The 15,854-nt window shown below is 40.0% G+C and overlaps 1 protein-coding gene across 1 annotated transcript in view; it reads left to right on the top strand.

Moving 5' to 3' along the window:
• The first annotated feature begins 424 nt into the window (after positions 1-424).
• Positions 425-15,854, top strand: part of LOC139122442 (uncharacterized) — a 64,123-nt gene continuing 48,693 nt past the window's right edge. Inside the window, exons 1-3 of the mRNA XM_070687816.1 lie at positions 425-547; positions 640-685; positions 11,425-11,658. Coding sequence (XP_070543917.1) covers positions 488-547; positions 640-685; positions 11,425-11,658 — 340 coding nt within the window. The 5' untranslated portion in view covers positions 425-487. The remainder of the gene's footprint in view (positions 548-639; positions 686-11,424; positions 11,659-15,854) is intronic.

Raw genomic sequence — 15,854 nt, 5'->3', positions numbered from 1 at the left:
GATTCTGTTTTGATGTTGGTAAATTCACTCTTGTAAGTCTAAGCGACTTCCAGGTATTTAATATATCCCCACACACCATTGGGGTTTGTTTGTTGTTGACATTGAGATGGAGATAGTGATAATTTTTCTCAAATAATTTCATAAGCCACTTTAATCGGAGTTCTTTAATTTTTTCTTCAATGTCAATGACTTTTTTGCCACAGTCACCATATCTTTGAATGAAAATGCCCCTTTTTATAACTTCTCATTTGCCTCTCCAAATAAAATTCCATAATTTACTATTTGCTTCATTAATAATTTTTTTTGGTACATGATCAAATGATGCCAGGTACCATAATTTTGATGCAGCCAGCATATTAGCTACGATTGGTACTAGCGATGCCAGCTTGTTGTTGTTAATCGGACAGAGCGCCCTCTCGGCGCCCGCATGTCTGGGAAGTTAGCCACCTTACGCCGCTGATGGTAACCTTCAAAGTTTAATACCAAAATGGCGGATCATCCAAATATACTGTTGCAAGATATCGTCAAATATCGTGACGGCAAGAAGGTAAGGACACCGGTGATTGTCAATTTTACCTTCTCTTGAGTTGAACAGATGCGTTACTAATGTCCACCGTCATTCACTTATTTCTTTTGCAGTGGAAAACAAGATGGTGTGTTTTGGAGAAGTCAAGCCCTGTTGCAGGTAAGCGTTTGTGCACGGTGTATAGGTAACTGAGTGTTGTTGGGTGGACCGTCGTACTCGTAGCTTTGTTGTCTCCCTCCTTGTCGACGTTTATGACGCTGAATGCTTTGTGAAATCAATATATTTTTCAATCATATGGATACACGTTTTCTCCATGTCGTCTGTAAGACTTCTGTAATTATGAATATGAGCTTGGTTTATCGAATGTCTGAAATCGACAAGGTGTGAGGAGAGTCTTAAGAAGAGTGGGCTATTTTCACCTGGCGTGGTCCAGCTAGTTGTACAGGAAACATCGACGTAGGCAGAGCGCAACATGCGTGGTAATCGGTTAGGTTTAATTCGTAAAATCAAATGTAATCGGGTTCGGAAAGATCAGCTTCTGGATTTCAGAGGGGTATATTACACGTATAGATGAAGGTTAATGTATTAGTTAACAGGTTTCATTCGCGAAGTAGCGAAAACAATACGCGTCGGACGGTGCGCAGAAGTTGCGATGATGTAATGAATCTTATAATAGAAGTTGACTACATCATTCATACTTCGTGAACCTTCACAACATCTGAACTTTTCTCCTATACGTACTGGACGCCATTTTGAGAGTCGGTCTTTCGGAGGCCATGCAGAGCTCTGCCAGTCAGCTTTGAATACAGTTAAGGGTTCTAAAGAGGGTGGAAATGATCAATAATTCATTTCCAGTTGAAGTGGGCAAAGCTCATCATTAGTGTTGTGACATACGTAATGTTTCAGCAGGCGCTGTACAGGAAATCAGAATGAACTCGATTGATGGCATTAGATTCATCACATCATGATAGGTTCTGGCTGAAAAGATTCTCTCATAATATATGAAATTTTTGAAAACAACATCACATTTGACAATGTTTGTGATAGGTAGAATTGTAGGTGCATTAGTAAGAGTGCTGGACGTTAACTTACCACTGATCCGGTAAACTGAAGAAAAAAGTTACAGTACAGTGACTGTATTTATATTTGTGTTTTGCCTTCAGGTAAGTACCATTGAAAAAATGTTTCTTGGCCAGTGTATTTTTCTCCTATGCAAACTTTACCTGGTAAATTTATTTTGTACAAAATGATATCAACAGTCTCTGTATCTCAGTGGTGGACAGCTGCCAATGAATCAAATCATGAGCATGTCATTATTTTTTATTTTGTGCCACCATAATAACAGTTCCCAAAAATACATTGACAGAATGGTAATTCCAGTAGAAAGTTGAGATCAGATATATCCAAAATGGCCAACATGTCAAGAATTGTTCAGTTGCAGAGTCATGAGGCTTTTATTCTTGAATGACAAGTTAATTTCCAAAAAGTTTCACATGGTCTCTCAATGGTGTTGCAAAAGATTTACAATGTCCAAATAAGTCAACATCAGCATAGACCACTCATGTACTGATGTCCTTCCAACCCCCTCCTAAAGCTGTCACTTCCCTAACTGCATGTAGTCAGTAAAAGGCAGGTTCAAGCCAAATTCCATTTGTTGTTTTGCCCGCTTGGCATGGTATTAAGTGGCAGTTACGGTGGCATTGCACTTGCCCAATACACATTTTTCAAAGCAGTATCTCTCAGCATATATGACATGAAAACACCCTCATACGATATATCTAAAAAACCTATGAATCAAAAGTTTTGTATGGTATTGATAGCAGTTGTTTACTTGAAGGATGAAGATGATATACACATGTATTTTGAGTAAAAACCTCAAATTTTGTGTGAATAATAAATTAATGAACAAGACACTATTTCATGGAACTTAATTAATGTCTCATTTGAAGCTCAAAATTATTTATGTGTAGAAAAATGACAATTTTGTTTTGCGTTACCCATTCATATTCACAAAGGGTAGGAATTGAAAGACTGATATTCAGAAAAGTTATCGAACTCATGATAATCAAAGTTGAAATGACATTTTCGGGTTAATAACTTTATACTCTAGGCAAACAATATTGTCATTTTGTTGTATAGTATTTCAAGAATGTGAAAACTTCACACAATTTGAACCAGCCAGAGTGGAGGTATATATGAAAGAGAAAGAAGCCAGGATGCAACATTTGTATTTCTTCCTTGCCCAACTTACAAATGCCTTACATTCAAACAATAAACTCTACCAATATTTCAATCTTAGATAAACATATTACTGAATATTTAACTGAATTTTGATGTAAAAAAGTGATATTAGATTAGGTGAAAGAGGCTATGTAACATGCAACGACCCCCTTGAAGTCTGTTAAAATTATGTATATGCGTTTTCAAAGGCTTTCAAATGTTCCAATGTTTGATGAACAGCAACATATCTGTTTACTGCTCTGGTTTTACCCAACTTGACCTGACTTATGGATTTGGCAGGATAAGGGTTAAAGGCCAAGGATAAGGGATAAAGGCCAACATTTCACTCATGGGTCTTTCAATCTATGGACATACAGTACAGTTAGCCTATTTGGACCACTGGCAGGATGTGTTGTTCGAGTACAGATGTGTAGTAGTTGTTCAGACCTATGGCAACAAATATTACATTGTACTTTACAAAAAATTTCAGAAAAATAGGTTTTTAATGAATTTGTAAATATTTACCAAAGTATACTTTCTGAATAAACACTTGTTTAGGGTGAACAGTGTGTACAAGTGTCAAAGGTACATGAACATTGAAACTGAGAGAACAGAGATCATGAACATGTAACCATAACTCCTCCCAGAAGCCTGTTGTTCAGTCAAATGAGCTGTCTTCCCTTATTCCCCTCTGTACCAAACACAAGACAGTTTCATATTTAACTGATCTGTAGTTGGGTTTGTATTTGTATCGGGCCTTGCATGAGTAATTTTGCTGTTCTTGACATGCTAGCACATAGCACATTATTGAAGGCAAATGTTGTGTTATTAGGACTATAGTACACAGTAAAGAGTATATTAGAAGGTGCTGATCACGTTCACCGTTCATGCCACAATCTGTATTTACAAAAAGTCAAACTACACTGTAAATAGGGCTTGGCAGATAATTTCTTTTGGTCACCCTGGAAATATCTTTGCAGTACTCATAATAATAGCAGGGATTCAGAAGATTGATGTCTGGTTTGGCAAGTGACCCAAACTTTTTATAGAACACCTTTACTTTTAATTAGTCCCCACGGACACCGTCCGGGGGGACTTATAGGTTTGGTCATGTCCGTGCGAGCGTGCGTGCGTGCGTGCGTGTGTGCGTCGTGCGTCCGTCCGTTCACGCAGATATCTCAGAGACGCCTGGAGCGATTTCGTTCAAACTTGGTACAAGGATAGTACCCTACCTCATACAGATGCACATCGATTTGTTTCACAATGCGATCAAATTGGCCATGTTAGAGGACTTTTTAGTTTCACCTCCATAGACTCCCATGTATAAGGCAGTCCATAGACTCCCATGTATAAGGCAGTCCATAGACTCCCATGTATAAGGCAGTCCATAGACTCCCATGTATAAGGAAGTCCATAGACTCCCATGTATAAGGAAGTCCATAGACTCCCATGTATAAGGCAGTCCATAGACTCCCATGTATAAGGCAGTCCATAGACTTCCATGTATAAGGCAGTCCATAGACTCCCATGTATAAGGCAGTCCATAGACTCCCATGTATAAGGCAGTCCATAGACTCCCATGTATAAGGCAGTCCATAGACTCCCATGTATAAGGCAGTCCATAGACTCCCATGTATAAGGCCAAGAAAAATAAAAATTTAGTTTCTCATCGTATTCATATTGCAAAAAGGATGCAGTTACACAGTTTTTAGTCCCCAAAGATAAAGTCAAGGGGGCTTTTAGATTGGGTCATGTCCGTCCATGAGTCCATCCATGAGTCCATCCGTTCACGCAGATATCTCAGACACTTTGACAAAATGTCACGTGACCTTGGTGACCTTTGACCTCGAATATACATATTTGTCCATAACTCAGTAACCACAAGTCCTAAACCTTTCATATATGGTATGATGGGACACCCTATGACACCACATATTGTACCTCATTAATTATGTGCATATATATATCATATATTCACTCTCAGTGCCTGTATAGGCCTATACTTAACTATTTTATCATTACATTCAGCTGTTTGTTATATCTTTATCACTCTCCATGGGCCAAGGCACACTTGGGGTCAATGTCATCACTCTGTGCCAGTCTGTGTATGTCAGTCTGTCTGTACATGTATGTCCATGTTTCATACAATTGTTAACTTGTTTTGATAATTATATGGGAGCGAACAGTGATGTTGTCACTATTTTTATTACATTAATTATGTGTTTTTATGACATTAAAAGGATAGAAATATTTTTCATTTCTGGTGGTAAACTTTTACAACCAGAAATAAAATTAGATGGTAATTCTTAAAGTCTGGTAGCAATGCGAAGTGTATATTACCAAAGATACAGAATACTTCTGCAGCATTCATTCAGTGTTCACAGTATGACAACTTATCATATATGTAAGCTACAAGCTTCTATTGTGGCAAATTTATGCAGTCTTTAAGTCATGATGAAAATATTATGAGCCATACAAATAACAATTTACAATTAAAGATATATTTGTTCAGTTTTTATTACATTAATTATGTGTTATGACATTAAAAGGATAGAAATATTTTTCATTTCTGATGGTAAACTTTTACAACCAGAAATAAAATTAGGTGGTAATTCTTAAAGTCTGGTAGCAATGCGAAGTGTATATTACCAAAGATACAGAATACTTCTGCAGCATTCATTCAGTGTTCACAGTATGACAACTTATCATATATGTAAGCTACAAGCTTCTATTGTGGCAAATTTATGCAGTCTTTAAGTCATGATGAAAATATTATGAGCCATACAAATAACAATTCATGAAAAAGAAAGCATTTGGTAGCATAGTGGCACTGTAGATACAAGTATTGTGGTGATTAAGGTGTGGTGTTGTGTCATAGTTGTGATCAAGCAGGCTCAATAGCATCTTAAGCATAAGTATTTTTCTTGGGGACAAAAAGGATCAGGCCAAACCCAAATCCTGTAAAGCAAGACACAATGATATTGTTCATTTAATCATTGTTTTAATGATTGTGATAATTTTTTAGCCCAGAAATATTTTCATTGATATTTTGATATCATCAAGAACTATCTGGTGATGTTCGCTCTTACATCATTAAACTGGTGGAATCTGCAAAAATATTAAAATCATTTAGAATCACATCATTTCTTTGAAGTTTTAGCAACTTGAAATAAGCCAAATGGACAATTCTTTTGAATTGTTGCTTTGATGTTAATTTACCATGCAAAAATTGCAGCTCCCAAATGTGATGATTTGAAAATGGATTTGCTTACTGTTGACAATTTCCCTTTGCCATGACTCTTAATAAAATTATAATTTAAAAATAACAGTCAAGTTAAATGCCATTAAATTGGAAGGCACCAAGGACCTGTGAACATAAGATTGTACCTATTGGACCTCCCTAGGTGGTTTCTTTTGAGCCATAATTGTGTACTTAAAGGTATGGAAATTGATCCCAGGGCCTAGGAGTGGCACATGTAAAACAGTGTGTATCTTTTCGTCAGAGGCGGAATAAATCTATTTATCCAGGAAATCTTAATCCCGACTGCTATGTTTGTCCGCACATAGAGCCAGTCGACGTTAGGGACACAAAAAAACAACACGAAGAACAAACAGGCAGTGGTTTTGAACAAAATCAATGTACCCGGTACTTCACCGATGTCTGTAACTCAGTACATGAAAATATTCGTAGCTTGACGCACTTTGAACATAGCTCGTAACAAGGGACAGTGGAAAGCCCATAGAACTACGTGTACAACTATAACAGCCACTCATGTACATTGGCGCTCAGTGAAGATTTTTCCGATCAACAACTTTGATGGACTGACCTTTTCTACCGCAATTGTTATCTCCCTCGGATTCAGCACAAAATTTTCGTATTGACTGTTGATGCGGTGTTTACAGTTGTTACGTGGTTGTAAATCCTAGTCGTATTTACGACTGCTGCGTAAACAGTCACTGAATAAATTTTGCACGCATTTACGAGCACTGGATATTACTACCGTTTTTGATCGAAAACCGTCCGTATACGCGTATGACGGTTGTGACAAAAACAACACAAGGAATCTGGCGTACATTGTTACTGCATTACTTTGGCCAAAAAATCACCCAAATGCCGAACGGTGATCATACAGAACTCTGCTGCAGGTTTCTGGACTAAACGACCCCAAACCGACCAGGTCCCAGTCAACTGTTCCGGGCTCGACGGAGCAAATTAAAAAACCAACAAACCCAACAGAAACAGTGGAATGATCATTAGTGTGCAAGGTCGCTGTATTATATGTCAGGGTAAAAAAAAATCTTGCTTTGAAATTTCTGGACGGTACAAACGGCGGGGCAGAATTAGACAAGATTACGACCAATGTGTTACCGCCGATGGTACATAACGTACTGTTGATAGCAGGTAGTTCGGTGTCCATTGAGAACACGATTCCGAATATATCACGGCTGTTGATTTGAGCTGCCTCTGATCGAAAATTTTCTATACAAAGACATGATATCAATAATTTTGCGAGATTATAAGTACCCGCTGTCTTCTCGCCAAATAGCTGCGATCAAGATCATTATGATATAAGCAATCGACCGCCGAACACCTGCTTGCTATTCTTACTCATAACGTGTAAAAATGGGTTATTCCTGCTGAGAAATACGACAGCAAATATTGCAATGTGAATTTCTTACTATCTTCCTCGCAATGGTTTTGCATCTGTGTTTATTTTATCACGGTCACTGGACCATTTCTGACGATTTTTACTAACAAAGAATCAGTTCACACTCATCGTGGGAACACATTACAAAGACGTTCACAAAATTTTCATCACATGAAAGATTACCATAATCCCCGTTTCAAAGACGTAGGAAATGTATAATGATTTGTTTATCTTGAAAAATCCCGAACTGAAGCCAGAATACAAAATGATTTTTCTTCTGAACAACTTCCCGACAACTTTACAATCACACTCTGGTCATCACATGGCGGTTGTAACCGTACATGTGCTGCTGCCAATGGAGAATCAAAAGACTTCAAATCAACAGTCAAAACGTATGGAAAAAATATCAATATCCAAGCAATGTAAAACAGAGTACTTTTGATAAGGTCAATTTATTGTATATTATAAAAAATCTCCAGACCACTCGGAACAGCGTAAGATTATGATCTCACTCATTCGAATACTACACTCGCACGGTAGGGTAAAAATATGGGAACTCAGATCGTTATATACTGTTTCCGTCAAGCGAGTCCGCTTATCTAAAGACGGCAAAAATGGTAAAAAAGACGGTAAAATGACCATAATTATTATTGCTTGTCTCTGTAAATTTTGCCAACTATTCGTTCGTAGTTGTCGAATATCTTGAGTTTGTCCGAAAACTATTTCAGTGAATGACGTAAGTTTCAAGACAACCGAGTGCGAACGCAATATCGATATTGGGATACCAAAATCAGTCACAGACAATCTATGAAGAACATAAGAGTCCTGCGATTTAATTCATCCTAGGTTACCATGAAAGCAAAAAGGTAATGTTGTGCCCTGGTTGGGAAAGAAAAGTTGATTAAGTTTTCTAAAAAACGTCAGCTAGTACTCCAACAATTTAGTAAAATCTAGCTCAGAAAAACGTATAGAGAAGAACGACATCACCGATCACGGCGATCTTCTGACCTTTTATCATGTTTCAGTCTGGACGGTCAACATTTGACGCTATAATCTATGTCAAGTGTCTCTTTTTGGTCAAATCCGACAGAGATGAATCAATCACGATTTAGTTTCATCGCCCCGACCCGACAGGAAATAATGAAGCTAGCTCATGGGCACCTGTATACATGTAATCGTGGCATGAACGTATCCAATGCCCGTCCACTGCATGAGCCATTGACCGTGCATCGCGAGCAAACAACGGTTTTGGACGTCACGAGAGCATTTTATTTTCGCAGTCTGTGAGCGGTTGAGTGGTTTGGGTAGGCTGCATACATGTAGATCGGAATCGAGTTGATTTCGGCCGAAAACTGTTAGAAAGTAGTTTTTCGTGCTCCGTCCAAATTGGATCCGCATGTTGCCGGTTTTGTCCATGGTAATCAGCAGAGCTGTGATGGGAGGCCGTATAACGCCGGGAATACACGTCATCGTACGCAGGGCTAGGCCACAACATACTTCCAAAAGCGATCTATCGTAAAATACGTACTGCAGGTCAACATACACATCACCCATTCATAGGCCTACAGGTACACATATCAACGAACAAAAAGGGAGAGGCAATCTGCTTGAAACCATGAAGTAGTCCGTTTGTGTCTGAATTCATTGAGGCGCGCGTTCAGTAACCGTTGGTCAAGTTTTTTTTTCAGTAGTAAGAATCGTTTATTCATTGTTGACATCGTAATCGATCCGATGTACACAACAAATGTTTGATCGTTTGCACCTTTGCGCGTCCCCTCGTGATTGGCAGCTGTTTGAATGCTTTCATCTATTGTCTGTGGACGCTTCGAACACATCATCGAAGCAGTTTTGGCATAAAAAATCAACTTAAAATGGAAAAAATGAGAGAATTTCGCCAACAGGGTGATGCCACAAGTATTCACAAAACGTAATATGTTGGAACAGTGCTTTAATTTACACCATGGTTGTTGAAAGATCCAGATTTTCGGGAGCATTCGTTGACGTTGTGCCACTCATGTTGGATTATGAATCCCCAGGGAGATAGGGGGTATTTATAGGCTCCCCCTGCCTTTAAGGGGTTTTCATTCATGACATCACATGAGATGACCTGGATTTGACCTTTCAGAAAACCCCAGTTTTTCTCCTTTTCCCTTGTACATGTATTATGATTCTATTTGTGAAAGTTTCCTTTGACATTTTTGTTTTTACTATCAAACTGAGTAGTTGCAGACCAAATTTTGATTCAAGCAGAGTAGGTAAAACTTTGACTCAAGGATGACTGGGGACTCACAGAGGCAAAGCCTATTCATGGACGTTTCACAGTGGATTGTAGTATCAAACACCAAAATATTTGTTTTACATACCAGGGAATTTGTAACTTTGTAGAAAGGAGAGTAAACTGTTTCAATACATTGCAACTTTGTAGGAAGGAGGGTAAAATGTTTCAACATCTTACAACATTTTACTTTTAGCTGTAGTTTTCTGTTGAGGAGGCACTGTCTAAAAATTCAATAGCCACTAAAATATAGCCTAGTAAGCAGATTGCAACTTTGTGCCACAGGGCCAGGCCGATTTAAATTGGTTTGTGGGCATGACCGATCACCGAGGCAAGTGGTACTGTGGCGTACAGCAGCGTCAGTGTAGACTCGTACTCCATAGCTTAGTTGACAATGGCCCCAGTGCCGAACGTTCTATGTTCGGAAGCTGAATTTAGGTGGGCCACCGGAATTCAAACTTTTACTCTTTTGAACTTGAAGACATGGTTTTATCGATATCGCGCGATCTGTGTGCAGTCGCTATGTCAAATATCGACCGTTAGCACTAAAAAAATGTGTTTTAAAAATGTTACCAAATGGGAGTGCCACTTTAAGTCATGCGAACTTAAAATTTTGTTCTAGATATTAGCAAATTAAGTACGGATAGTTTTCAATCGGATTCGAACCCACAACATACGGCATCAGTCGCCTAGCTGAGAGGCCAGAGACAGAACCAGTCGGCTAAATCTCCACTCCCAAAAAGAGTGGTTCAATAGCCGGCTAAGTTGTTACATTTTCTGACTGAGACCGCTCAACACGTTGTAGAGTTCGTGAAGCACTCACGCACGCATGCTCACTATCATACATCGCACATACACACTACATCGAAGCGAAGAAACGAATTTCATCGCTTTAACTGGGCGAACGATAACCTCGGGGACAATTCTGTCCACCAGCAGTGTTACCAACCAGGATAGAAAATACGGATAGTTTTCAATCGGATTCGAACCCACAACATACGGCATCAGTCGCCTAGCTGAGAGGCCAGAGACAGAACCAGTCGGCTAAATCTCCACTCCCAAAAAAGAGTGGTTCAATAGCCGGCTAAGTTGTTACATTTTTCTGACTGAGACCGCTCAACACGTTGTAGAGTTCGTGAAGCACTCACGCACGCATGCTCACTATCATACATCGCACATACACACTACATCGAAGCGAAGAAACGAATTTCATCGCTTTAACTGGGCGAACGATAACCTCGGGGACAATTCTGTCCACCAGCAGTGTTACCAACCTAGGATAGAAAATACGGATAGTTTTCAATCGGATTCGAACCCACAACATACGGCATCAGTCGCCTAGCTGAGAGGCCAGAGACAGAACCAGTCGGCTAAATCTCCACTCCCAAAAAAGAGTGGTTCAATAGCCGGCTAAGTTGTTACATTTTTCTGACTGAGACCGCTCACACGTTGTAGAGTTCGTTAAGGTTATGGCATTGATCAAGTATAAAAGACAGTCTTTCAGCTTTACATGTATCTCATCCTTTTGCAAATAAGGAAGCGTGTATCACTTTACTGAGACTGCAAAAAGTAGATTACATCAACTGTATGATGTTTCGTCATTGACAATAATCATGAGGTGTAAGGCTACTATAAATCTCTGTGTGCATCAATATTTTTTGATGGAAATGGGAGCACAAGTCATTTACATTTTTTTCATATTTTGTCTGAGTTTGCAACTTCTCAGTCATATTGATTTTTTTCTTGTGTTTCAGATCAAGTTATAATTTCACTGTACCACGATTTTACAACATTTAGAGATGTTAATTCACGAGAAACCCTTTCATTATCACTGGGTGATTTCTGTGGAATGGAATGCAGCCTATCGATTCAAAGACACCCCAATGTACTTTCAATAATTACTCTCCAAAGGATAATTCTTCTAGCTTTTGATCGACGAGATAGAATGATAGAATGGGAAACTAAGATACGGTCAGCTTTGGGTAAAGGTAAGTCATTTATTTTGAAGTCTACCCAGGTCAAGTCTAGGAAGTACTTAGTTATCAATTCCCGATGAGCTGATTAATTGATACATTGTTTCAGTCCTATCAATAGTATCATGGACGTAAAAAAAGACGTCCATGACCTATTCATCAAATCCAAACACCATACACAGCATGGCTCACTCCCTTTATTCACAGGTATTTATTCACAGGTAGCATTTGAAATGAGAAGAACAGAGGGATTTCTCCAACTTCAGTAATTGCCAAACTTTAAAATAAAAAAATTGCCACCTAGACATCTTTGAATCGCAACTCGCATTCACTATTTGAGTGATGTTTGTGAAAGCATACTGTAAGGATTGTTTTGTGTACATCTGTTATGTTGCTTGAAATCAACATGACCAATTATTGAACTCTGTTTAGATTGGAAAAGTAATCGAAACAACATGAAGCTATTCCCCCTTAGGGCAATCGGGGAGTCTACTAAAAGTGAGGTGCGAGAAAACCATGTACCATGGTTTACACATCTCACCACCATCAAAAATCGCTTGTTATATGATTTCTCTAAAGCCGTAAATCTTCGTCAAGAGAGTAGTTTAGTACTAGTACTGGGTATTCCAATGCAAATTTAAGAGTGATGGTTTTTGAAATAATCAATATTTAGGTTGAAAGAGCAGGAAAAATGATGAAGAATGCAACAAACCGCATGAAAATTGATCAATCCATTCAAAGTTATATTGTATTAGAATATGCAAATTTTGGGTGTCTGAGGGTGAATACATAAATAATACAAAAAGAGATAAAAGTGCAATTTTTAGCTCCGCTGTCAGCGACGCGGAGCTTATCAAATAGGTTGATTATCCGTCGTCGTCATCGTCCGTCAACAATTGCCTTCTCCTCTGAAACCGCAAGTCCAATTGCTTTGAAATTTTATATGCCAGCTCACTTGGGGTGACCTCACTTAACCTTTTGCGCTCCAGTACGGCCTGAAACGGCCCAGCCAATCACAGTCCAGAATACCCGATTAGGCCTGACCCGGCTTCGTACGCACACGGTATTGAAATCCCAATCAGGCCTGAGACGGCCTGCACGTTGCTATGTTACACACAGAGTGATTACATCGTTATTTTTGGTCGTGACAAGTACTCATAAATCACTGACGTTCTACAACATCTTATCTCGACGTCACCAATAATTGAATACATTTCCCGCCTCCCCTCATGAATAAACGATTAGTTTCCCGCCCCTTGACAGACGACCTCCTGACCTTATCTTTGAACACAGGCGCCAGATTTACATGTGTGAATATTCATTTAAAAGTTTGTTTGAACTGCGGATGTCGACCCCGGAAGTACGAAACGATGGGGTTTGGGACATTTTCTTTGGGGATTCGATTCCGATAGTGATTTTGAAGGCTTCACCACAGAAGAAATAACGGAACAGCAACTGAGAACGGAAATTGCCCGGGAAGCCTATCAGCGTGAAAATGGAAGCGACATCGACCCAACCGAGCTTGCCGAACGCCTGTTGGAAGATCTTCACGCTGACGATATTGATGTGGCCGATCTGCAGTGGTCAGAAAATTCCGATGATGTGACTTTATTTAATTTTAACGGTGATGAGTCTGGCCGTTCCACGATCTTGGTTGTACAGGCGATCAGCTGGATTTTTTCGGCTGTTCATGACAGATGATTTTCTGGATCACCTTGTCCGTGAGACCAACAAATACGCGCAGTTCAAGCAAGATCGCTTACAGAAAGTTGATGCCGATTGGAGTCCGGTCGACAGAAATGAAATGAAGGCGTATTTTGGTGTCATTATCTTAATGGGTATCCACTCTTTACCCGAGATACGCGACTTCTGGTCAACAGATGATCGTCTCCATGTACCAGGGGTGGCGAAAGTCATGTCGCGAAACGGTTTATGAAGCTGAACCAGTATTTGCACGTCAATGATCCGTACGCTGAGCCTGACCGACAAGATCCCGGCAGAGATCGACTTTACAAAGTTCGCCCTATAATTGACGTAGTTCGTTCTAAATTTCCGATGAAGTTCATGCCTTTCCGGGAAATTTCAATCGATGAAGCCTGTGCAAATTTAGCGGACGGTCACCGATGATCCAGTATATGCCTGCGAAGCCCGTGAAGTGGGGATTTAAGATTTGGTCGGCTGCATGTCCACGGACTGGATATACGTTTGACATGATCCCATACGCCGGGAAAGGAGAGCAGATTCAACACGGTCTCGGCTACAGCGTCGTTGTCGATCTCACCAGCAGATATTTTGGCATGGGACATCATCTTTATTATGACAACTTTTTTAGTTCTCTGCGTCTGGCCGTTGACTTGTTGAACAGACGTACGTACGTCTGCAGCACTGTTCGCAAAAACAGTAAAGGGCTTCCTCCTGCCGTGTCAAAGTCAGCGACAAAGTTGAAACCAGGCGACTATGTTTACCGGAAGAGTGGTGAAATCATAGCGACACTCTGGCATGACAAACGCGATGTAACACTGCTGAGTACCAACTGTAATCCCGGTGGAGTTGAAATTCAGCGAAAGGGAAAGGAGGTGTTTGTACCAACAGTGGTGAGAAAATATAGCAGCTTCATGGGCGGCGTAGATTTGAGCGACCAGATGGCATCGTACTACCCGATCAACAACAAGTACATGAAGTTTTGGAAGTACCTGTTCTGGTTTTTCATCGATCGGATGATAATCAACGCCTTCATCCTGTACAGCATTGCCCATTCTCCAAATCCCAACCGAAGGTACAGACAGAAAGATTATCGACTCGATCTTTCAAGCCAGCTCATCGGTGGTTTCACAAGTCGTAGGCTGTTACTGTCGAGTGGGCGTGTGTCTTTTTGCCGGCAGTTGCATGTCTTGCTGTTATTGGTCTCAGTGGTATTGTTGTTGCTTTGTGGCCTCAAAATGCATTTGTTGTGGCTGTCGATGATCTCTTTCGTGTTGTTCATGGTGCTGTAGCTGATCTTTATGGTGTTTCTGTTGAATATTTTTCTGAGCTTGTGATTTACTGGAAAACATTTGTCTACTAAGGAAAGGAATCTCTGTCCGATGTTGGTGCTTACATTTTTGCTAAATGGTGGGTTGTACCAGATGATGTTGTTTCTTTGCCTGTTTCTTCTTTTGTTTGTGGTTGTCGGTTCGTATTGTAGAGTGTATTGGTATCCACTCTCGTCAAATGCTTTTTGATATGGCGGGGTAGATTTGTCAAAGGAGGCTCGGTCGGATGATAGGTTGGAGAGGCGTTTGTTGATTCCGGCTGGTATGTTCCTTATACATGTAGTGCTAATAGGGTGGTTGCTTTCACGGTGAACGTACTGGAGTGTGGTATTAGGCTTGGTGTAGGGTTGATATGTATTTGCGCTAAGTTGAATGTGACATCGAGGAAGTTGATAACTTGTTTGTTAGCGTCGATTGTGATTTTCAGCCCATTGTTTTTGAAGATGCGGCAGATTTCTTTTTGATGTTTTCTGTTTTTCTCGGGGTTGGCGTCTGAAATGGCTAGTCCGTCGTCTCTGTAAAGTCCTATGTTGTTGCCGAATTTAGTCTGCAGCTGGCAAAGAAGGAAGCTGCCTACCAATTCGCATGTTTCTGCACCGTCAAAACTGCCCATAGTTACGTCAAATGCTTTAGTGTTTTTCTTCTGCCATGATTGTTGTTTATGTATCAGGAGGGCGTTTTTGGCGTGGATGATGACGTTTCGTTCATCGGTGGTGATCTTGTCGTAGGTAGAGGCGAAGTTAAGCGCTTTGTTGAGGAGGTCTTTGCTGATGGATGGATAGAATTCTTCGATGTAGAAGCGGATGAAGTTGTATTTTTCCTTGTTTTTGATAAGCTTGAACCATTCAACTACAGCTGAGGTGTTTTTCCATTGGTTTATTTTGGTTGCTGCAGTGATTTTCATGTTTATTCGGTCAAGGATCTCTTTCCTGATTTTGCTTATTTCCGATTTGGTGGGGTTGATCAATCTGCAGGTAGGTTTGTTTGCAAAGTTCGGTTTGTGGTCTTTTAGCGTAATAAATGCGCCTTTGTTAGCTGTTATGTCTATCCTGTCGTCGATGTCTAGTTTTGATGCGATGCGCTTGCTCTCTATATGGATGGCTTGGGTAGTGGCGTGGTGGGCTTTTTTGTAGGATTTGGTTATGTTTTGTTCTAACAGATCGTTGTACGTTGAGGGAT

The sequence above is a fragment of the Ptychodera flava genome, chromosome 22 (assembly GCF_041260155.1).
Source record: "Ptychodera flava strain L36383 chromosome 22, AS_Pfla_20210202, whole genome shotgun sequence".
Classification (NCBI taxonomy): domain Eukaryota; kingdom Metazoa; phylum Hemichordata; class Enteropneusta; family Ptychoderidae; genus Ptychodera; species Ptychodera flava.
Note: the sequence above shows the minus strand (reverse complement) of the source record. Positions and strands in the feature narration are given on the sequence as shown.